The sequence below is a fragment of the Ostrinia furnacalis genome, unplaced genomic scaffold, assembly GCF_004193835.3.
Source record: "Ostrinia furnacalis isolate ACB-3 unplaced genomic scaffold, ASM419383v2 OfSCF1431, whole genome shotgun sequence".
Lineage (NCBI taxonomy): Eukaryota > Metazoa > Arthropoda > Insecta > Lepidoptera > Crambidae > Ostrinia > Ostrinia furnacalis.
In genome coordinates this window covers 117,596-143,950 of record NW_021131670.1, presented here as the reverse complement: position 1 = coordinate 143,950, position 26,355 = coordinate 117,596, and the positions used below count along the sequence as shown (strand labels likewise).

Genomic DNA, 26,355 nt, shown 5'->3' with positions numbered 1-26,355 from the left:
AACGTCGCATTTTAGTCAATTTGNAAGCCAATTGTAAAAAGTAGTTTTGACCCACAGCGCAAGCTCTCATCAAACTTTTCGTTGTCTCAGCAAACATTTACGCTCATAACCATCCCAAAAATTCAGATCTAAAAAATTCAACCTTTTATTGTGAAATTGTGACACATCACGCTTCGAAATAACAATAACAAAAGCGTTAAAACAATAATGTTCCGTCCGTCGCTGATCCGCGGCGCGAGCGTGGACTCAGCGGACTATGGCGTTGGCAGGAGCCGGCGCGCGTCGCTCTCGGCCGAGCAGCGCCGGCGCCTTAGTATGCTGCGAACCTCCAGTATCCCGAGCCCGCTGACTCCGGTGAGCCACATTTACCATTTGGTACCGTGCCCCAGAAAGTGCTGTAACCAGGTACAGTGAACATGGATTACGCGCGCCACGCTAGCTTTGTACGGCTTGGTTGGTGTTACTTGAATGCATTGTGCTTCGTACTGTACAGGGTGAGTGGGAATATGAGATCGATGAAACCTACAGAAGTTGTTTAGTCAAATTCAAGGCTGGCTGATCGAACTCTGCTATATTCTAGCTAGTCTAACTAGAGGGAAAATATTAATTTAACTTATCCCTTATTGTAAATGTAATTTTTACATAATAATTATGTTATTTTATTCTGTAGCCGTATACCTAGAAAGTAAAAAAAATATAAATGTTTTCATTGGAGACACAGTTCTTTGTTATTTACATAATCTTAGTAGGTACATTTAAAAAGGAAAATAAATTAAGAGCATTTTGCACATTTTTTTTTTGTAGAATATCGTCTGTACATAATTTATTTCTTCTAATATTTCTATTCACCCTGTACTGTAGTGATAAAGTCAATGCATTTTTGTACATATTAATTTTTATTTGTCTTCATTGTAAAGTAATACCTACCTGTGTTAAAAGTGAGCAGTAAATGAACGGAAAGATATAAAATTCGTGCTTACACAGTTTTAAAAGTACAGGAACATGTCTAACAAGTTTATTTCAGTTTTATTTATGCGCAACTTGCCTACGCAAAACAGCTTAGCCTATGTTTTATGTAAATTATGTGGCTATTTGTTATGTATGACGAACACTAATTGATGTATTTGTAAATGTATGTAAACACTTCAAGTGAATGTATTGTCTGTCTATTGTTTTGTTGGTGTAATTTACATTTTTTTGTATTTTCTTTAGCAATATTTAAATGCATTCATTGATTTATCGACTACTATTATATGTGAAGACATTTTAAGAGATCTTTTTTTTTTATTTAGAAAGTAGGTAAACATTTTGCTTTAAAACACTGTTCAACGAGCGTGTAAGTTTTATTAGTAAGGGGGTTAATTTGTAGAACGGTGTTGCTACTACGATGGTGGTATTAGGATATTTTATGTCATGACAAAGAGCATTTTACAACTTTGTAACGTATATCGACGCCAATCATTGGTTCGTTCGTCGTCTCATAAAGTGAAGTTAAACATAATCGATCTTTTAATAGCTTCCTAATGCACAGCGAGGCCAGCATTGTTCGGTCACAGCAGACTAAACAATCTTTGACAGCGTATCAAAATTGCTACGCACTTTCCATCTTCGTCAGGAATAGCCTTAGTGCTAGACTGGAGTTAGTAAACTTTCTTGATACATGTTTACCTTTATTGTACACTGTGTAGACATAATAAAAAAGAGAAAGCTCTTGACTTGCATCTCAAGGATCTCTGATGGAAAGTGCTCAAGCTGAGAAGGTGGAAGCGTAGCGTCTTAACCATAGAGCAACTGCCTTTCTTACCTCTCAAATTGCCGGAACATAACAATGCTAATAACATGTAGCTATTGCGACAGATCTAGATGAAACGAAAGGATGAAAGAATGATGATCACGAAAGATGGTCGTAGCTACTAGCCTGGACTTACAACAAGACCACCAACCGCCATGTTACAGGGAATTACTCAATTTTGACGAAAACATCTTACCTTTAAATCACATCTTTTTGATTCGTTGCGGGGATATCATAGCATCAGTACATATTTAACAACAATCTGGTATTAAAAATAATTTCAGGTTTTATAATACAATTAGCTCTAAGTTTTTTATAAAGATATATTAATTCGTTTATCCACTGCTGGACAGGCCTCCTCCAAGGATTTCCACAAAGACCGGTCCTGCATATCAATATTATTATGTAAATTGACCAGAGTAGCTAATCCCGTTATTATTGCATAGCTAAAGTTTATCTCTCAATCATCGCGTGCGCTTCGCTCGTTGAGCCAACATTCGCGAACAATATTTCCATTGTTCAACAGATTTAGCACCAGTCAGGTCTGGTGTGACGAGGCGGTGACAGAATCTTATAAACAAAAGTTTACAATGACTACTATGTATTAAGGCCTAGCTAGACAGAAAGCGTAGCTGAAAGTGAAATTCACGTCGTCGCGGATTAATGTCATTTTTATTATTATTATTATTACAAGCTTTATATTGACTTCACTTGTTAGTATGTGTGGGATAAATCTTGTAACTGAAATTAAGACCACTTCTCCTCAACCTATTGAGCTGAAATTTGGTATACTTATGTAAGTACGATGACAATGCAATGTTATGGTACCATTGAACTGGTCTGATGATGGAGTTAGGAGGTGGCTATAGGAACTCCTAAACGAAACGGCGGAATCGCATAGCATTTGGGTTCGTTGGATTTGTCTTTTTGAGCACTTTAGTGTTAGATGATGTCCAGGGTCCTGATGATGGATTCGGGAGGTGGCCATAGGAACTCCTAAACGAAACGGCGGAAACTCATCGAGTTTGGGTTCGTTGGATTCGTCTTCCCGAGCACTTTGGTGCTAAATGATGACCAGGGTCCAGATTGAGATACAACTAAAAAGTGTAAAATAAAATAATAATAAAAAAAACTTTTTAAAAACAAGCTTTATTCTGAAATGCAGTTGTACTAAAACGAAAAAAATAATTGTATGCAATGCAATGTTCAAATTATTTCGAAAGCTTGTAGCGCAAACAGAAAAAAGAAGAATAAATTCCATGCGCGATACAAGTTTTCGAAATTATTTGAACATTGCATACAATTATTTTTTTCGTTTTAGTACAACTGCATTTCAGAATCGCACATATTACTATTCCGAAGTAGTAGTAAGGGTTTGGACGTACATATGTCTCTTTGAGAGCCTACATAGAAAATTTACTTTGTCTTCCATTGATGGTTAAACTCCTCTTAAAGTATAAGTATTTACCTACCTATGTTATTTCCCCTCGATACTGACATTCATATTCGTCACTATTGATGAGTAGTGTGAATCGAATAGAGTAGTATCCTCTCTACACAATTCGACCACCCATAAACACCTAGACGTCTCCACACCGTCACTTGGCAGCCATTAGGTGACAACTGACGTCATGCGCGAGCGCACTCTTAGATGCGCTCGTGACAAATGACTGATAAACGCCGGCAGAGTGCGTTAGATTTTCAACGAATGATAAATAAATCTGCATTCTTTTGACTTTGTGTCTGAACAGATAGAATAGAATATCATTGTTTATTCTGATCCAAACGGTTCGGGTTCGATATTCAGATAGGGTATAACACAAAACAGCAATTAAATCATCGTATCTCCATCAGATAACCCGAAAAAGCTACATCAATATGCCATTACCTGAAAATGGCTATCGTTTCTATTATCAGATTAAGGCACCTATTCCATTAATGGCAGTATTTAAATGTCCAGAACTACATATATTCAACTACTACATATTATGTATTAGTTCCAAAATCCATAACTACGAGTATACTAACCGTAAGTATAGACTGATGCATTGGTCGGTATTTTTCGTCACTATTTTTGTAGGGTTTATACCAGCGTCGGACTGGCCATACAGTCAGGGTGGCATTTGCCAGCCGGGCCCCAGCCTGCGCGGGCCCCCCACGGCCTGGGTTGCGGGGCATGCGGCAACCGTAGCACAGGGAGCCCGCGCAGCGTGGCCCCTGTGCTACGGTAGCCCACGTGCATGTCTCGGAAACTATGCGTCGTACAAAAAAATTGTACANGTATCTCAGTATTTTTCGATAGTATCCCATCACCATGATCTAGTCTCGGGCCTCGGGATTGCTATCAGCCACCCGGGCCCTTCCGGCCCAGTCCGACCCTGGTTTATACACTTTATTCTAACACCAGTTTTTTCTTTCTATTACTTCTGATTACTATCTGAAAACTCTGTCAAGACTTCAGGAAAATACCAGTACCTATACCCTCATGTGAGGAGACTTTATTGATCCTTTTTTAGAACTTATGTCTTAACTTCTAAATAATTGCAAACGACTGTTATTGTTTTCGGTCTCCCGTAAAAAACTTTCTAGACTTTACTCAGTTTGTTGTGAAACATGAGGCGCACTAAACGCCATTAAAGAGTTATGAATCTGGATTCATGGCTGTCTTCCTTTGTTCCTTGTTTGCGGGATCTTATTTGATGTCGGCGTGCGTGCCGTAAAACGTTTATAACGCCCGTTAAATAATTGCTATTGTTGCGCAGAATTGTTTGCTATTACACTTGCCCGCGGCTTTGCTTGTGTGGATTGCATTCACGAAGTGCCTGAGCTTTGTCCTGGTGATTTAATTACTTCTTTATTAAGAGAAGAGATCTCTTAGGAACGTGTATCCTGCTTTTTAAATTGGTTTTTAGGCCAAGAAAAACTACATAATAAGTAGTATTCAAAGAAAAACTCTAAACAAAGAAAAACTTTATGATAACTATTCAGGGAATGCAAAAGTAGATGTTCCATGTTTTCATTTTTTACCTATAGTGTAGAATGAGTTAGCAAAACGATTAACCTGCCTGGCAGGGATAGATCCGCGGATTAAGATTAATTTTCCTCTACAACTTCATATCACATAACTTCTTTATTTAATTTTGTTGGAAAATATTTACGTCATCACCGAATGGCAGCCTAAAAGTGTTTTATTGTTCTTGTATATTTTCTGTGACACCTTTGACGCAAACCTGTTCTATTCAAAGAAAAGTCTTCATTTTATTATGACGGACTCGATCGGCGGAAAGAATTCTTAATATTGTTGTGTTACGTAAAAGTGACGTCAGTTGCGCTCGCGCTGAAAGTCATGCATGTGGGACAATGGGACTGGGGACAGAGGGCTCGACGTAACTTGGCAGACCTAGTAGGTACCTACTTCAATACAGTAGTAGGCTCTCCATGCTTTGTTTCCTGGATTCTACCAAAACTCTTGAACCGATTTTAACTAAACTTCAATCGGGGTTTGCTAGGATCATGTCATTTGTTTTAAAGAAATATTTTCTTCAAATCTTTATATTATTTAGTTGCAGTTCTTCAATAACAAACATACTAAAGTTCTACAATTGAATTGAGAACTGCCTCTTTTGAAGTCGTTTATAAAGGATATTCTTTGAGAAAGTCATACTTCTGTGGATACGTTAGCTGTCTATTTGTGTCCTGTATTTTTGTATTTATCTGACTGTTTGGAGATGTGCTTCGTGTTTAGGTAGGAAAGTACACGCAAAACGCGAGTGCATTTTTGAAACAATTGCGTGAGTGGGCCTGCTGGTCCCATTTCTTTTTGGTTTCATAATTAATTAAATATAAAAGTTTACGGCAAAACCGCACGTGGGTGGGAATTGTTATAAGTTACGATGTGTAGAATTTATTAATTTACGACAATGCGCCATTCGGCCGACCGCTGCCCGCACCTGGTCCGGGCGCCTACGATCTGTCAGACAATTTCGTACGTCCGGTACATGCCAGATATTTTGAAGGGGTTTTCTTAAATCCATAAAAATATGAGTTCCGCATCATCAGATAAGTTAATAACTGACATTTACTTCTCTTCTTTCATAAAAAATAAATCCAGCAAGTACGAGTCAGTCGCGAATTGAGGGTTCCTTTAACCTTACGGTAGGTACGGATCTTACGAATACAAATAAAAAAATAAATAACTTTCTTGAAATTAGTTAAAAACAGGAGGTGCATATCATGACTTGTGTCTGGTACTTTTTAAACTAATTTTTGGCAACCCCGTTCTGGATCGCGTGGGATCCAAATATCAATGTAATGAGCATGGCCATTAATGCTACGAGACATAAAATGTATCTATTTAAGATCTTTGTCCGAACCGTAAACCTTCCCTTCATATCACGAGTACTGTTTAGCTAAGAGCAGGGCAATTAGTGATATTGTTAAAGAAATTAAAATAAACTCTTGTGTTTACTATGTCGCGCACGAGAACTAACAACGTGCGCGCGCGCAAGGCCAGGTTCATTCATCACTTACTGTAAGCGACCATTTTGACAGGTGAAAGATTTCTTCAACCAAAGCGACGTTGTGAACTCCGAAACTATTAACAAAATAATATTTTAAGTAGTTATATTTAAAACAAAATATGTTTTTAATAGAGCATTTTAGAAGATTTTGTAATGTAGGTATTTGAACTGGTAGACTGAAGTATTCAAGAATGAAGAATACATTCTGTCACGAGCTACGAGTAGTCTAGCCAGCTATTGAAAGTTCTCAAATACTCACTCCCAATATCAAAATCCTACTCCTACCTGTGCTCCTACTATAATATTATATATGCGAAAGTTTGGATGTCTGGATGTTTGTTACTCTTTCACGCAAAAATTACTGAACGGATTTTGATGATACTTTACAGTATTATTGTTTATAACACAGAATAACATATAGGCTATAATTTATGACCAACTGTGACAAACTAAATTTCACTCGGGTGAAGCCGCGGGCAGAAGCTAGTATTTTGTATGTAGATTGTAGATAGATACTCTTAATAATCAGCCTTGTCTCATGATTTTTTTGTTCTATCAGCGCGTCAAACAAAATTGTTTTTTGCAAGTGCTGAGAAGATCTCCCTCCTTATATCTTTTGACATGTTTTTCTATCTTCCAAGGTTTCCTAGAATCCTATTAACTATTTACTAAGTCTACGGCCCATAACGCATGCATCTCGCGCGCTAGCGATTGTGCGCGACAAACGCTCTATTTATAGCCCCGCCCACAGCCGCTGATGACCACTGACGACCACTTAACGTATTGCCGCTATTTGTGCTGCAAAACAGATTTTAGTAGAGACAATGAAGGGTACCTCGTTTGCGAACAGATGATACGACCCACATTCTTTCTAGAGATGAGAGTGATGAAGTTACGATCCATAGGGGCACATAGGATACGACTGTTAGGAAGAGAGAGACTGCATTTTCTTCTGACTTCTTGGACATTCTATGCTACTCGTAATTATTTTACAAACTAAGAACGAATAATTAATTTATAGCTCAGCCCACATAGTCACTGATGACCACTGACGACCACTTAACGTATTGCCGCTATTTGTGCTGCAAAACAGATTTTAGTAGAGACAATGAAAGGTAATCCTCGTTTTCAAACAGTTGATACGACCCACATCTTTCTAGAGAAAAGAGTGATGAAGTTACGATCCATAGGATACGACTGTAAAGAGAGAGAGAGACTGCATTTTCTTCTGACTTCTTGGACATTCTATGCTACTCGTAATTATTTTACAAACTAAGAACGAATAATTAATTTATAGCTCAGCCCACATAGTCACTGATGACCACTGATGACCACTTAACGTATTGCCGCTATTTGTGCTACAAAACAGATTTTAGTAGAGACAATGAAGGGTAATCCTCGTTTTTAAACAGATGTTACGACCCACATTCTTTCTAGAGATGAGAGTGATGAAGTTACGATCCATAGAGGCACATAGAATACGACTGTAAAGAGAGAAAGACTGCATTTTCTTCTGACTTCTTGGACGTTCAATGCTAATTATGATACAAACTAAGAACGAATATTTAATTTATAGCTCGGCCCACACAGTCGCTGATGACCACTGACGACCACTTAACGTATTGCCGCTATTTGTGCTGCAAAACAGATTTTAGTAGAGACAATGAAGGGTAATCCTCTCTTGCGAACAGATGATACGACCCACATCTTTCTAGAGAAGAAAATGATGAAGTTACGATCCATAGGGGCACATAGGATACGACTGTTAGGAAGAGAGAGACTGCATTTTCTTCTGACTTCTTGGACATTCTATGCTACTCGTCATTATTTTACAAACTAAGAACGAATAATTAATTTATAGCTCAGCCCACATAGTCACTGATGACCACTGACAACCACTTAACGTATTGCCGCTATTTGTGCTGCAAAACAGATTTAAGAGACAATGAAAGGGAATCCTCGTTTGCGAACAGATGATACGACCCATATCTTTCTAGAGAAAAGAGTGATGAAGTTACGATCCATAGGGGCACATAGGATACGACTGTAAAGAGAGAAAGACTGCATTTTCTTGACTTCTTGGACATTCTATACTAACTATTTTACAAACTAAGCACGAATAATTAATTTATAGCTCGGCCCACACAGTCACTGATGACCACTGATGACCACTTAACGTATTGCCGCTATTTGTGCTACAAAACAGATTTTAGTAGAGACAATGAAGGGTAATCCTCGTTTTTAAACAGATGTTACGACCCACATTCTTTCTAGAGAAGAGAATGATGAAGTTACGATCCATAGGGGCACATAGAATACGACTGTAAAGAGAGAAAGAGTGCATTTCCTTCTGACTTCTTGGACATTCTATGCTAATTATTTTACAAATTAAGAACGAACGTTATATTTATAAGACCCAGCCCACAGCCATTGATGACCATTCCACGCTATTTTGTGCTATAAAACAGATTTTAGTAGACATAGTAATGGAAAACCCTCGTTTGCAAATAGACAATAAGTCCTGTCTAGAGAAGCCGAGAAGAATTCCAAGTGATAAAGTAATACAAATCCTCGAAATTGTTCTCCAATCCAAAGACTAAGAGAAAGAGAGAGACTCTACATCTTCTGACTTGGACATAAGTTATATTTTTAACAAATTAAGAACTACAATGCAATAAAAGTACTCCACCTCCACATAACCGCTGCCACAATACAGTCATCTCGACGTATTTTGGATACCAGAGTGATGCATTTATTGTTTAAGACATGTTTACATTAAGATAATGAGTAATTACCGTTTCTCAAGTGTTAATCATTATTTAAAAACGCGCATATTGCGTTATCCAAACATATGGTTTTGTTTACAAACAACATTCACTGTGGCAAATGAGTGTATGCTCTTGCCAAGTGCATATGAGATTAATGTTACTTGTTGAAAGTATGTTTATAGGATAGTGTCATTTACTCGAACGTAATATTAAAGCTGGCATTTGTTTACCTAATTAGAAGATCCATAAAAGAACCAATATACAAATCAAAGGGACCAATTTCGGAAGGTCAGGATGCAATGTTCAGAAACTTCTTCATTTGAGACAATGTAAAGAGTAGGTACTAATGAATGGGTTTTACTGTTTTTTTTTTTCAGTTAGTACTGTGTTACAGTTTAAAGTATCAGTAACTTAGGGCATATTTATGCTGTGTTGAGGATAGAGGTAAGCTTGCTGTTCTGGATTAAATAAAGCATATTTTTGTAAACACCATCGTTTATCAAACATCACATAAACTACAGTCATAATAAGACAGCAGTGTGCCCTATTTCTTCTCATCTTTTATGATATACAAATTTATATAAAAATAATAGTTAATACATTCAGTAGACACAGAAAAATACTCTGAAATATGCATTATACTTAGCTGTTGCCGATGTTGTGATAGAGAACATTAATCTGAATCGATATTTTTTTGTGTTCCAAGTTTAGTGATAGCTCATAGGCATTCCTAGAGTTTCTTTTTTAATACTTTAGGATGCTACCAATAAAATAACTAGTCGTCGTTTCAGCCAGTCTAAGGGAAAGTGAGACTACATCTTCTGAGTTGGATTTAACTGTGATATTTTAATCATAGAGACATGATGGCCATGATGTAGCGACTCTACCGAACTCAGCTCGGTTGTGCCCATAAAATGGCTCACCTCCTACGATTGGGCTATTACGTTCAGAAATATGTCTCCAGCGCTAAGAATAGCCTCAGACGGACGAGCCCCCTCAATTTTCATACCTACATTTTATAATACAACGATCAAAGAATAAAATCCACAGATGGTCATATTGGTCAACATGGACAGTTAGTATTATTATATCCATTTCTTGTTTCTACTATTGTTTGTTACCTATTTATGTGTTGCCAGCATATGCAGCGTGACCACCAATAAAACCAAACTAATCAAGGTCCTGGACTGTAATTTCATTGATCAGACGAAAGTAGAGATTAAGAATCTTATTTCCTCCAGAATATAATACAGAAAGAGTATGCAATATAAGTTTTGATGGGAGCCAAATTTTGTTTATTTTATTTTGTTTTATTCAGAAAACAATCAGCATATACATACACAAATATACAAATACATAAATTGCATAGATACAACAGTGTAGTTGGTCAAAGCCTGTTTTCACCTCTATACATATAACCAAGGGGTATAATTTTTTTTAATTATTGAACAAATATTACGGATTTTATTCAAAGAACTTCTTTTAGACAATAAGTTCCTAGTTATTGATTTAATCCTATGACTATGACAGATTTGGTATTTACCACCTACGCTAAAGCTAAAGGTTCTTTGCTTGCTTGAAGCCTATTAGAAAATTGTTTTTAAACTTTCTTATGCTCGTTTTCACCATCAATCCCTAATTTTTAAGTGACCCCTATGAAAACAAAATTCCTGTTATATGTTACCATAGGGGTCACATAAAATTTAGGGATTGATGGTGAAAACAGGCATTAGAGACTTACGACTTTGCGAAACCTTTTCGAAATGTCAACTCGGTGTATTAATCTTTGCCGCCTGTTGTGTCCGAGGCGTGCGCGAGCGCCTAATCAGGATACCGTATTCTCGGCCCCCAGCAGACATTCGCTGCATTGTTATGCAACTGCAATCCTCCACTTTGCCCATTGAGTTGACTGCCATTTTGTTATTTATAAAATTGGCTAGAAGCCGTCGTTGTGTGTGTATTTTTTCCGTTATGAATCTGGAAAAATACCAAGGAATCAGTCACCGTAGTACTTTCATTTTGTCTTACTTCCAATACAATATAAATATGTTTTTGGTTGATACTGAAATTCAGTAGAGCTTACTCTTTGAAACGCGACGCCTGGCGGAAAATGTACGAACTACGGCACCATGCTACGAACGATCGTAGCGACGACCAAACGCTTGTTCTCTGAAGCTTTTATGGGGCTTCCATAGAGTTTTGTTAGATGGCGTTATAACAGTTGTAAAGTACTCCGTAGTTTTGAGAAAAGTTAGTTTTTAATTTATATTCTGGTTAAAATGTTCATAATGTTACTGCCACATTATTGCTATTGGTCTCGTGTCTTGTTTTGAAAATTGGTGATGTTTAAAAACCATTATTTCATCCTGCTCCAGCTACGCTGTAATTTGTTGCAGTGAAAAAATTATTGACTTCGTGATTAGCATTGCTCAAGGTTGAATAGAAGAACATTGTTTAGTAGCTTGTCGCTCGTCAATTTTAGCGCTGATATCATTCGTCATCATCAAAATTTCGTTCAATTGTCATCACAGGCTCACAGTATCATCAATCTGTCTTTTGAACTGCGTTCTTTTGCATAATTTGTGCAGCAGATCCTACCAAGGCAATAAATATGGCACAAGAATAGACTATCGTCGTATACAGTCAGTATTCTTGTCTATGTATCGCAATAGGGAATACGTCGCCCACCTCTCAATTGCGGCTAATTGGACGCTCCTAATTAATTGCGCCGCTTCCTTCCACGAGGACCAATCGATCAACCAAACAGTTCTACTATCGGGAAAACCAAACCGTAAGACAAACTTTAGGAGTCTTCCCTCGAAGACATCCCATTTATTCCAGGACCTGTTTTATGCAGGATCCCGTTTAGTAGTAAACGTGTCTTTATACGCCCATATTCACAAACATTACTATGAGGTCTCACAGTGCGCGTGGACGCACAGGCTGACAAACGAACCAATCACAGAGCTCTATTCAACGCTGTGCGTCGATTTGAAGCTTCGTTTTTGAATACGGGCGTTAATTATTAGGAACTGTTCACGAACATCCCGTTTGTACTGGTGCAGTGTCCCGCAAAAAACGAATTTGGAATTAGAATTTGAAACCTTGTGTGTTCACACGACAGCCTAGTTTTGCGGGATCTGGCATTACTGGATCCCTGGATTGCCGTGGGAGAACCCTTACAAGGTATTTTTAACCTTATACAGCAATTTGTGTATAAGTGCCCCGAAAAGAGCCTACATACTAATAAAGAATTTGAATTTGTCATACATTTCGCTCAGAGAGAACCAAACTTTATTACCTACTAACTGTCTGACTTTAATCTTGACGAGTCGCGACAGCCGTCTGCCATTCAGACGAATAAAAAGATTAATTTATTTATAACGTGACCTAATCTAATCAAGCGAATTAGGACAACACAAAGCGGTTTTTGATAAAGAAGAATAATTATGCTCCTTTTCTGCCCAAGTTTAATAGGTTGTACCGTTTATCTTTCTCATTAGAGTATGTGCATAATTATTATAATAGTTAATCTACAGTCAAATAGTTCGTGACACCTAAAGTAGCCAAAAAGTTCGCAACATGTCTTTGTTAACTTTGGAATAAGGTTGTGTTGTCAACTTTTTGGTAACTTTGGGTGTCACGAACCATTTGACGCTGACTGTACCTAACTTGAATGATTTTCTGAGTATTTTATGTATTTTTTTAGTATCGTCTGTTATTTAGCATTATTACTGTTTTTACAGGATATACCTCTTAGTTTAAAAGTTATTACGTTTTCTTTACAATAAGTAATTGGAAGAAAAAAAATCCTTAATTTTTTTTTTAAATCTCAAAAAAAAATTGACCTGTTTTTTGTAGATAAAAATAGATCTAGTTTCACCTAATTTCATATGTGCACTTTATCGTAACTCACACTGTATTAAATACAGAATCGGATCTAATCAAGGATTACGAAAACAGCAGCTTTTACGATCGAGTCATTAACAGCTTAGCTGAAAGTTCTCCTGTTTTAAAATAAATGTTGATTGGCTAGCTTTATATTATTATTTGTTATTAGTAAATACCTGCTTATTATTTTACTTTATTTTAGTATTGTAATAAATTATTTACAGTTTGTTTATCTCAATTTGTGTATCTCAGTATTTTTCGATAGTATCCCATCACCATGATCTAGTCTCGGGCCTCGGGATTGCTATCAGCCACCCGGGCCCTTCCGGCCCAGTCCGACCCTGAGGTGGTGCAACTCAGCCTAAAACTAAGAAAGATTGAAGAAAAAGAAACATTTCGTTTTAAACCTTAACCGTATGACAATAAAGTGCACAATGGTATTTCGTATTGCAACCTTAGCCCTGATTGTCTCTTATTGGTCGTAGTAAAAATATAGTAAAATGCAAAACCAATTAGAGACGGGGTGAGCACGTGACCGGAGCGATGCGCTTACGCTAAAATTTCTACAAAGTGGTCAGGCGGAAGAGTCCCCGATAGTACCTGTTAGGTAGAGTTTATATTATAGAGTTTTCTGTTGTATTGATAAATTAATTGTGAAACAGTAGTTAATTGTATGTCGTACAGTCAAGTCAGACAGTACATTTTTGTTGCAATATCTAACATTATTATTACAAATTACTACACAAAAAGCAAAACAGTGTTTAGCTAGATTCCATTGTTCATATCATGTGTCTAAATTTTATTTTTTGAGACCAATTCTTTTCACTCCATTGTTATGGAATGGCGCGCGTGTTCACAGTCTTGGTTGCTACATGCCAGCCTAGAAAGAGTTTTTCCTTCTAGTTTTGTAAAGGCTTAGATAATTTTTGTACATTTTGAATTGAACTTTGGGTGACTAATTTGAGATAATATTTTTCTTTTTAGGGTTCCGTGTTTGAGTGTAGGGGCCCCAGCGCCCTCCACTTAGTTCGTACCCTGGATTGGGGTAACCGTTATGCCGTGGGTTGGGATCACGCTCGTCGACGTGACTTCCCGTGAAATACTGCTCGACTTTTGCTGAGAAATGTATTAGTCTCACTAATTTTATTGTTTCATTGTACCTACGTAAGAGTACCTACACAATAGGTACAATTTCTTTGGCATTTTAGTGCGACATTATTATAGGGCTTTATAAAATAAAATTAGAGCTGAAGTGTTGTAAGAAAATAAGTATTTTAATTAAGAGTTATCTTTGTAGGAAGAAGTTTTAGTGGAATAACTAATACATTAAAAAATGATACTTAGCCACGTTCCAAGCAAAGCTTTTGTTATAATGGCAGCTAGAAAAGTAACAAATGAGCTTGATTAGATATACAATATTTGTAGTGTATATGGACATAAGAATTAAGGAGGAACTTACTATAAGAATTTCTATCACTCCAGATATAAGCTCTATAAGCGTGCTCATGACATTAATATTTGCCTTCAACCCGTCTAAAACCTATAGTTTCAGGAAAGCAAAATCAAGGTCAACACAAACAAACACTTGTAACTATGTAGGTATAATACGAAAATCCGCATGTATAAGTAGTTAAACATTATTCAGAGAACACTCAAACGGAATCAGCCGGTTTTGTACATACTATGTCGACGTAATTCGATAGTGAAATTTGTATTAAAATTATACAGGATCAACTCTTACTTGAGTTGATTTAGGATATGTTTGAAATTCACAACTTTAACCCAATAGTTTGAATGTGCTAGAAGCTTAAACTATTTCATATTGTGATGGAATATTTTAACCTCATTGTACGATGGCGCCATTAAAGGCCCTTGGCACTTTAAGTCAATGTAATAGTAGTGATTTTACAACAAAAGTATGTTGTAATAACTGTACCTACTAACATTATTGCCATAATAAACATTCCTACAAAATGAAAGGAAAGGTATAAGGAGCAGGTAAATAAAATCTTAAGCGATCACTGTATTCTACTTTGTGGAAAAATATTTCATTACAAAAATTTACTCTAACTTACAGGGTCACATTGAAACTGATAATCTATACTGATGTCTGTAGCTCATAATAGAAATCGCTTGGCAAATGAAGGGCCATCGTTCATGTCCCCACCAGAGGCAGGCAATTTTGACATTAATTAAGTTTAATTTGAAAGAAGGAAAGAAAGCAACATTTATTGTTATAGACATCATGCAAAGACAAAAAGGTAAATAAAAAAAGACAGAGGTAACACATATAACATACAATGGAAGAGAAAGTGTACAGAGCAGTGCCCATCGCAATGGGACCCCACTCAGCATATGCCGTGGCCCACGGTGAGGAAGTCCACGACCCTGGTTTTCAGTGTGCCCCAATTTAGTATGATAATTTACAGAACCCGATCACGCGAAAACTTGAAGGTTTTTACGTCCAATACATTTCCCATTATCTAATAGTAACAACATAAATAATGCACCTGAAAACTATTGCCTACTTTAAAATGCGCTCAGTGGTGTTATAACACTACCAATGGAGGTGGGGAAGCGTAATTCGAACCCCGATATGCAATTTGAAAGCTTGTAGGTCGTTGGGCTTTAGGAAGCTATTGTAGAGACAAATTATTTAAAGAATTAGGCATAATTTCACGAAATGTTTGATTTCATTAACCAGTCATATAAAATCAGATTAGTGAACCTAAGCTACTTACTATAGAGTTTGCAGTAAGTAACTTATCCTCTCAGATTAATGATCTGAGCTTATCCTTAAGTGTGTTTAAGGTTGTTGAATATTTATTGATTCGGTTAGTGTTTGAGCTATTTATCGTTTCATTGTTGTAGTCAAAGTAATTAGTCATCTAAAGAATACCTACTGTTGCATTAAAGCATACATATCTAAACTAACTCGTCACATATCAAAAGCTCCTTCACTACAACGCATCGCATACTCTACACCTGAGTAGTTTCGAAGCAGTGTTTGGGAATACGCGTAGTGGAACGCACTCGGCTCGTTAGACTCGGCGCGTGACTCCACTCTAAATGATCCTGCGCATGACGCTTTCAGATAGTGTTATAAATTTCACTAGCACATAGCACGGTATTTGTTTAAGAAATAAAGGATAAATGAAGGATAGCAAGGTTCTGGAGTGGAGGCCGCGTAACGGAAAAAGCTGCGTGGGACGTCTCATAAGGTGGACCGACGACATCGTAAAGGTAGCAGGAAGGCGCTGGACTCAGGCCGCTACCAACCGCAGGCAACATGGAAAGCATTGGGGGAGGCCTATGTTGAGCAGTGGACGTCCTATGGCTGAGATGATGATGATGATGAAAGGATAGACGTCGAAGTAGCTAATACGAGTAGTTCCGCCAACAGAATAGAACCACTCCTAGTCTTATTAATAAAAGGTGAGGAGGTGAATAAAATATTAGTAATAAAAGGCGATTGAGGTATAAATGCTGTTTGTTTTCCTAACAATAAAAATAAAAAAAATACTAATGTGCTAACATTAGTCCGGAAGTTCCGGAATCCGTTTGGCCAGCGTGGCGAGTGCAGATACCTAGATGAAATCCTCCACTTGCCTCTAGTAAATTAGAGAGCCGTCTTTTCCAGTATGGACTAAGGCTAAGTTGCACCGTCTAACTTTGACCGTAAGTACCGTAACTATAACGTTATCCGGTGTTTTTTGTATGGGATTTGACAGATTTTTGACTTTTGTCAAAGTTAAAGTAAGGTGGTGCTACCCCTCAGATCATAGAAGGGAATAGATGTGAAACGGGGGCGTGGCGCGTGTCTCCGCGATATGCCCAGAAACGAACATCGGCCGCGTAGCTAGGTTAGTCGCGATTCAGTCGTACTAAGGAAATGTTCTCCGATATTTTGGATAATGCGTCGTTACGTGCAATAAAACAAGTGAAACGAAGAACTACAGGAACAATGGAGTCATTTACTACATGTAAGTATTGCAAATCCATTGGTATTTTGCTTATAAATAAAAAAAACTAAACATTTTTACGAACGAATTCAGTGCCGTAACAGTTACTGCGATATCGAAATCAGTGGTGATAAAAATTCTAACACACTTGTACATTGACGATTTAGTTAGCAACCACTTTATGTCATGCTCAACTACTGCGCAATGTATTTAATTTCTTCCGATATCCACTGTCGTGTGAAAATACACAGTACGGCCGCATGTGCCGGTCGTAACATAGTGCCGTGCTCGTGTTCTAATGCGGTTTCCTATTATCGATAAATAGAAGTAAATTATAATTTTCTATTTTGTAATTTTAAATAAAAAAATGATGTGTTACTTGCGATTATAAGATTTTACAAAAAAAATAATAACAGTAGAAGTAATTAGTAACTGTCAACTATGTAATTACTATAAGAGCTAGTTGAAAGCCTAATATAGGCATTATTTTTGATAAACATATGCGGTACGCAGATCGCCATAATTAAAAAGTAAATGCGTGATAGTAGTTAATAATAACGTATAATAATAAAAAGGTTTTCATACATAAGCATTTTGTGAAATCAGTTTCGAGCCTTGCCCCTAGCGATTTAAAGTATCGATATCTTGTCGACTCCATTTTATCTTTGTTCTCTCACTAGCGTTTTCTTAGTGTGCGTCACGTCACGCGGCCATTGATTGGCCATAAGGCATGCCTTCTGGCCAATCACAGCACTTTTAAGCGGGTTGCACATGTTGTCGTAGACTCTCAGTCGCTTTGTTTTTACACAGTTGAATGTGTGTGTGGGAGCTGTGGTGGGGGAAATGTGGGGACACTGGTTCTCGTTGTAGTTACGCGCGACTTCATATCTATTCTCTTTCTATGATCTGAGATGACCATAAACGAATTTTCTTATAAAATGTGTACGATAAAACAAGGATACATTTTGATTTCAATTCATATTCCAGGAAAATCCACGTGAACGACTAAATCTAATTTATACAAAAGGCAGCTTTAACGAGATGAAAAACACTAGCCCGCGGCATCGGAAATACAGGGTGGCAGTTCCAAGATCAGCTTTCGGCAGCGGAGGTAAGTTTTAGGCTATATCAAAAATTCATTTCGAATTTTTAGGTATAAGTAAACTAGCTTAGGTATTAGGTATGCCCTTGGCTTCGCTCGCATGGATTTCGTCAAATTATAGTGTACCATCTCTTACATTGTCAATATTCCACCAGCTCGCACTAAGCGTTTCGATAACTCTTTATTTCAAGGCGAGAGTGAATAGGCAGTATAGGCACTTACAGGGCAGATGCAGACACGTTATGTAGGTACCATCCTAGACTGCATCTCACTTAACATCAGGTGCGATTGTGGTCAAATACTTGTTATACAAAAAAACAATCTGGTAACACTGTAAAATTTTCATCACATTAACAAAACAGTACCTACAGTAACAAAACAAACATCAATCTATACTCACTCATATACCTTTTTTACTTTTATATTTACATAAGTCATAAACAATCAAAACATACACATCTTATGATTTGATAAACTTGTTGTTAGAACCGCGCGTTATTAGACGTGGCTAACTATAGAAAATAACAATAACTTGCTAGTTTCAAATTAACTAAATTATGTTGAGACAGTTAATTCTATGCTCTGTACTTCTACAAGACTGCTAAAACAATTAAAAAGACAACTAACAAGTGCGCTAACTTCTGCAATTTCATAAAACTTGTCTAAACTTTTGTGACTCGCGGTGTTACATTTCATACGAGTTCACGAGTGCTCTGCAAATATCATTATACAGGGTGTCACATAAAATGGATCTTGAAACAACGCAATAAGATACAGTAAACTATATTTGGGGTCTTTGTCCAGCAGTGGACGTCATTGGGCTGAAACGAACGAACGAAAATATATTTGATTCAGAATTGCTACAAGCGGTTAAAAATTTACATCACAAAAGGAATTATTTTTACAAAAAGTTAACTGTTCCATCTTTTTCAAAACAAAGTGAACTTTATCATCATTATCACAGAGACTATTTCGGTCTTCGTAGTCTGTAAGGGTAAATGTGAGGTAGCCGAAGAGTTAAAATAACTCTGTGTACTGACATCGGTTGTCAATTATCCTTGTCAACAAATTAGCCGGTTAATGCATTCTTTGTGAGTCGGCAGCACATTAGGCTATACATTTTTGTCGAAATATCGTACTTATTACAACTGAATAAGATGCCACAGTGTTAAACTCGATGTGTCATCGGCTATACTCAAGTTTTGAAGTGTTGATGAGCTTTAGAAACATACAGGCTGTAATTTTAATAACTTGGAAAAATCGAACTGCCCACCTTTTCAAGTTATTTAAAATTTATTTCGACGTGTAACTTTTATAGCCTGACCAGGAACATAAAAACCCTGGCATAGAGGCGCGTCAATCGCATTTGATAGTGCAACACTGAGTACAGTCGTACCTGTGTTAAATTAATAGGCTAACTTTATGTATCAGGATTCAGGATTACGGGCTAATTTGATATTTTCATAAAGTAACCAAAAAATATTATTATAGGTAACCTGGTTTAAATAAATTAAATGAAACCATCAATCGAGATAGTAGGATTTATTTTATTTTTCATCAATAATCAAATTCAGAACTTGAATATTCAACTGCAATGTTTGGTCATGAACGCTTCAAACTCGGTACTTCTTTCCCAATTCCATAAAATTCAACACTTAGAAAGTGACAGAAACTTTTAAAATAGGTAGTTGAAACAAACCACAGCTAATTTTCATAGTGGACTGTACTATACGATAAACATGACAGTCAATTTGACAACCTTTGTCGGAAACATTATTCAATGAAAATATTGTCCGAGCCCTTAGTATTTCTCTTCGACAAATACTTTAACACATTGTGAACCACTTTTCTTTCACGACTATAAAAAGATTTTAGCAATTTAATTCACAAAATCAATTGCGCACATTTAAAATAAAGTTTGTTTACACTTTGACAGCAATAGACTGACATGCAAGGTGACATGTCAATGAAGTTTTCAGTTACTGTTGCCATTAAAAGAAATTAGTACCATTAGTTTTCCGCAACATGGCGAGGGTTTTTATGTTCCTGGTCAGGCTATAACGCTAAAAATGAATAAATACAGACTGTATCTTGCGAAACTCTTTCCTTAAAGAATAAAATATTCTTGTGATCTTAAATATTGTAGGTAGGTATATAATTAAAAATAAACCACACATTCTACGCAGATAAATTATTTGGAATTGAATTTTAAATAGGAATGCTAAAATAACTCATAAATCAAAGTGCCCTACAATTACCTACATCTAGATATTGAAACTTCAAGTCCTGTCTGTAGATTAATGACAAAGTAGAGTCGTCAACTCATCAAACTTTTGATGCAAAATAGCTTCTATCACAAGTACAGAAGGTGCCACGTAAATAAGCTTGATGTGACTTTGTCTCAAACCTACTATAAATTTTATATTATTTGTATTGATTTCTATAATTTTTACAAATGAATGCCCAATAATATTTCTACATACTATTTTCACAACCAATTATTTCCCTTCCAAAAAACCAAAATCAAATTACATTTCCATTAATTCAACGTAATTTCATTAGTATTCTACTCAAATACGAAGAAATGATGAACACTTATATTAACTAAAATTTTAAGTCCAAATAAATCGACATTAATAACGACACCTTTGATATTAATCGTGAAATATTGATATTCTCTGGAGTAACAAATCATCCGTTTATCGGCGAGTATCAGATGACCTCACTCATTCGATACCTTTATCTATATTTATCGATATCAAAAAATTTGTCGACATACTGTTTTTACCTTAAGCTGTGTACTCACAGGGGACAAAAGTTACGTGACACGTGTCACTAGTGTTAGCGTATCTGTGGTAGTATTTTTGTCTGAAAAATCCGGCAAATCAAGCTAAATTCTGGTTCCATAAGATATTGTAATAAGGTGCTTTTTTGCACCAAAAGTGATCCTTTAGTTAGTGTTGCCGACTGTTTTTCGAGGAACTTCGGTGACTTTGAAGACATTTTTCCTTTTTCAAAAGAAATATCGACAAAATAATGGTGCTATAGTTTCTGGGGAGTTGTTCCTACTATAGGAGAAATTCAAAGTCTGCTGATAAATAAACAAAGATATAAATGTAATAGAAAAAAAAAACTGCATGGATTTGGACAGCATGCATATTTACTATGGTCTTTACAGTACAGTAGTGAAAGTTAGTTCTATTTGCGGCTAGATCTGTAGGTAATAGTAGATATTATGGAATACTAGAAAAGGTTTATTAGATTGAATTGATTACAAAACCATGTTCATCCAAAGATAAGATACTGGCACGAGCAGACTCTAAAATACTACAAAAAACCACCAAAGCGGAAAAGAGAAGACACGTGTTTGAATAACCAATTAGATTTGGTTATTTCACATCACCTCTCCACTCAGTTAGCTCCGCTTAAGTGACATCTACTCTCGCGTATGTAATACAAATCTTCTCTCCTCTCCGCTTTCGTGGTAACTTGATCCACTCGTGAACACCCCGCCTTATAACCCCATGGCATGCCGTGTCAACCCACCATTCGTTTATTAAAAAGGCGGGGAAACAGCTTAATGTGTTATGGTAATCACTTTTCCCATAACTCACTGTGGAATTTTTATAAGTTTTACTACTGTTGTGGGACAAATTTTATCAATTTTGTACAGAAAAAAATAAGTTTTTGTGGTTAGCGAGTAAGTTACACTGTCAATGTTTTTCCAGTGGAATAGGGGCGGTCTGAAGATGCTCTTTTAATTTGTGTACAAATTGCGAAATAGTAGCTTAAACTGAAATTTCTGTTGTACAAAGTCAGCTCCATTGTCTAGAATTAGAGCTTATTACTATTGAAAATGAAACCAAACTTAGTTTAAAAATTCCAATCTGACTATTTTTGTAGCAGTAAAATATCTGAAAAGTCCTTTAAAAGTGCACCAAAATGAGCCAGAGTCCAATTTATTAGCGAATTAAAGACACTATAATTGAGATCCAGATAGCTGCGGACGTGCGATGAATCTAGAACCGAGGATGGCATCGGGTGACTTCATAGACTTCTAAACTACTAGACAGGCTGTATTGAATTGATATAAAATACTAATAAACATTATAATTTGTCGATAATTTGCTTTTAAGTTTTCGTGGAGCATTATTTATATCACATAACACATTTTTTGTATAGTCAGCGTCAATAAGTTTGCAACACGCCTTTGTTACAATTGGAATAAGTTTTACTGTCAACTTTTTGGCCACTTTGGGTGTTACGAACTTTTTGACGCTGACTGAATTATTTTTACGCGTAATACAGCGTGAAAATTATTTGAATATTTTTTCCCGTTTTTACAAAAAAAAATCATTGATGCATCGCTCGCATTCGTAGTCATAGCGTGATGTTATGTAGCCTAAGTAGAGGCTTCCGGAGACTGGGACCACAGCCGCCTCGATAACTATTCTACATAAAAATAGCTTTAGAAATCGAACCCAGTTCCCGAGATTAGCGCGTTCAACCAAACAAAGAAACTCTTCAGTAATATACAGGATGTGGTTTTGTAAAACTACGCCCATCGTAGTAGGTACACATAAAAGTACCTAATTACAAGAAAAATTAAAATTTTAGGTTATTTTTGGCATCAGTGTACTACCACCCCTGAAATGGGCGCGCGGGCGTTGTTTTACAAAACCATATCCTGTATATTGGTATAATTAGTAGTATTAGGTGGTTTATTATCAAAGACACATTTAATTAGTCGATTGCGAGCGAGCGTGCACAAATGTATCACAACGTCCGGGGTCATTCTATATTTCCCCATTGAAGATTTATTAATTGGGGAAAAGTGGATTCTTTCCCTATTAACTTCCCTTAAGGTTTCTATATGGAAAATTGTAGAAAAGGAAGTTCCACGAATCTCTTAAATGTAAAAGAAAACAATCAACAGAAAAGTAATTACTTACACTCTGTAATTTTTAAGTAAGTCATCATACCATCATTCATCATCATTTAATTTTGAGCCTACTGAACATAGGCCTCACTCAATGGTTTCCTTATTAAACGATTGGTAGCGGCCTTTTAGTTAAGTAGGTACTTCTACTTAAAGACTATTTTATTATTATTTATTATTCTAGTCACTAAAACTTTTAAAGTAACCGGCGCAAACCCGCACTTTAGCGATTTTTTCCTCACTTGTCTAGTATACTTTGAAGACTGTGGGTGATTCTAATCGAAATCAACTTAACTACGTGCGTTCGCACTGATCACCTCGCTAGAGACAGTGAGCACGGTTGAAAATACCGAAAATACGATCTGTTTGCAGAAAATACGGTAATTTAAATAAAAAAACTTACTCAACTATCATATAACATGGTGACATAATCAGGGAACCGCACAGTAGTTTGATTTTAAAAATAGGTGGACATACGATCGAAAGTCATAATTTCACCGAAACAAAATTTGTTTTGGATTGCATTTTGAATGCTGATCAACATTTGTCATTATAAATTTTTCGATAAAACGAGCCTTTCATGCTTAAAAAAAATATGACAAGAAAATTTGTATGGAGAAAAATCATTTTTATTTTTTTTCTGGCTACTGTTGCAAACTGTAGCGGTCAAACCTTATGTAGTCGTAATTACCTATGGTGCCGAATATTACTACATAAATACTTTTTGCGGGCACGCGCGGCGAAGCGAGTAATGGACATGCAAAATTTTAAATATTTTTATTTATGGATTATTGATTTTAATGCACTTAAAGTAATTATTAATAGAAAAATATACTTAGTCTAACTTACTACAGCCCCCTATTACCTCATTTCACGCCAAAACCTTTCAAACTAGAACCTACGTTTGTAGGGACTAGGTAGCCTAAGTCGAATATTGACAATAAAATATTCACTACTGGTCTACTGGTTATGGTGTAAGGTAGATTAGGTAGATATCTACCCTTTACCTAGCTATATACCTACTTCTTGGCACTTATAATACCGACAGACATGATTAAATAAGTCTTCAAGCAAGAACCCTTGACTTCAATGGTTATGAAAGATTTTTTTACTTTCTAGAGTAGTCCTGAATAGATCCCTTAAATCATTTTGACTGACATAATCGATTACAGTAGGTAGTGGGTTCAGTAAGAGTTTCAACCCATATAGTAAACAATACATTTTTATGGCTCTTTATTCAAGTTAGTCGAATAATTCCATCATAAATGGGAATATCCGTAACCCTCCTCCACACATTATTCATCATCCATCATCATTTCAACCTTAGGACGTCCACTGCTGAACATATGCCTCCCCCAATGATTTCCACAATGGCCGCTTGGTGGTGGCCTGCATCTAGGGCCTTCCTGCTACTTTAATGAGGTCGTCGATCCACCTTGTGGGTCCTACGCTGCGCTTTCCGGTACGTGGCCTCCAGAACCTTGCTGCCCCATCGGCCATTACTTCTGCGTATTATGCCACTTTAGCTTGCTAATCCGTTGGGCTATGTCAGCGACTTTAGTTCGTTTATGGATCTCCTCCTCATTTCTGATTCGATCTCGTAAATAAACATCGAACAATCTCTCCATAGCACGTTATGCAATTTTGAGCTTATTTATAAGGCCTATATTGAGAGGTCACGTTTCCGAGCCGTATTGCAGATCCATTATGTTCACATCTACCTATAGTTTTATATGCCAACTAACTTACACAAAAACTGCTGATACATGATGCAGACTACAAACGAAGGTTCTAGTTTGAAAGGTTTTGGCGTGAAATGAGGTAATAGGGGGCTGTAGTAAGTTAGACTAAGTATATTTTTCTATTAATAATTACTTTAAGTGCATTAAAATCAATAATCCATAAATAAAAATATTTAAAATTTTGCATGTCCATTACTCGCTTCGCCGCGCGTGCCCGCAAAAAGTATTTATGTAGTAATATTCGGCACTATAGGTACTTACGACTACATAAGGTTTGCCCGCTACAGTTTGCAACAGTAGCCAGAAAAAAAATAAAAATGATTTTTCTCCATACAAATTTCCATGTCATATTTTTTTTAAGCATGAAAGGCTCGTTTTATCGAAAAATTTATAATGACAAATGTTGATCAGCATTCAAAATGCTATCCAAAACAATTTTTGTTTCGGTGAAATTATGACTTTCGATCGTATGTCCACCTATTTTTAAAATCAAACTACTGTGAACCGCTGCAGTATTTATTTATTTATATTTGAACTTTTCCTGCTTAATATCGAGTTTATTATGATGCTGTCACACAGCTAACAAAGTTAACTGAGAATATCCCACCATTATATTTTATGATAAATTCCGCAATATTAGAAGAATTCCCTAAAATAAAATTAAGTGCTGTTAAATATCCAGAATGAAGAATTAAATGAATATTTATAATTTCTGGGAAAACAAAAAGTAAAATATTCGAAACGGGAAAATTTTGCTGTAAAATCTTAATTCCAAGTTTATTATCTAAACATAGCAACATTTTCCTGTCTTAATTTTTGTTATTTTTTCCTTTTAGAATAAAGACAATAAAACTCAAATCAAAACTGCTTTCGATTATATTACCATCCATTAATAACTTCAAAGTCAAAACCAATATAGTGAAAACAATCTGGAATTGCCTACTTCAAAATACATTAAATTATAAAGCATTCCCCAGCCTCAAGAATTTCATATACGGAAGGCTTTTATTGAGGCTTTCCAATAATTTCAATTAAGGATATATCTCATAGTTACCTTAAGGCCAAAAACAATATTCCAAGTATGATTAATAATTAAGAAAAAGCGGTCCCACATTATGGGTGGGTGGTCACGGTAAAAAATTAATGAAACACAAACTTTTGATAGCGTCCTACTGTTTCCGATCAGGTTATTAACTTTTGAACTTAAAGCTCTGAATTAAAGCTCAAAATTGTGTGCTCATACGAAGTAAATTGAAAACAATCTGAATAGAACATTTTATGATGTTATGTTTTTGTTTAACAGCAATATCGTGTGGAACCGAATCACACACCGAAGTACTGTTAATTAAATACCTACAATATATTTTTGGTCGTACCTATTCATCTATTCGTCAGGGAAAATATGTTGGCAAAAATCTAAACTCTTATTTTTTAAACAGAATTTACCAAACTTTATCAAACGTCAAAAGTCTGTCATCCCAACTAATATTATAAATGCGAAAGTAACTCTGTCTGTCTGTCTGTCTGTCTGTCTGTCTGTCTGTCTGTCTGTCTGTCTGTTACGCTTTCCCGCTTAAACCTCGCAACCGATTTTGATGAAATTTGGCATAGAGATAGTTTGAGTCCCGGGAAAGAACAT

At 36.3% G+C, this 26,355-nt stretch overlaps 1 protein-coding gene across 1 annotated transcript in view; it reads left to right on the top strand.

Moving 5' to 3' along the window:
- Positions 1 to 207: 207 nt before the first annotated feature.
- Positions 208 to 26,355, top strand: part of LOC114352714 (uncharacterized) — a 103,943-nt gene continuing 77,795 nt past the window's right edge. The window contains exon 1 of the mRNA XM_028304389.1: positions 208 to 354. Coding sequence (XP_028160190.1) covers positions 208 to 354 — 147 coding nt within the window. The remainder of the gene's footprint in view (positions 355 to 26,355) is intronic.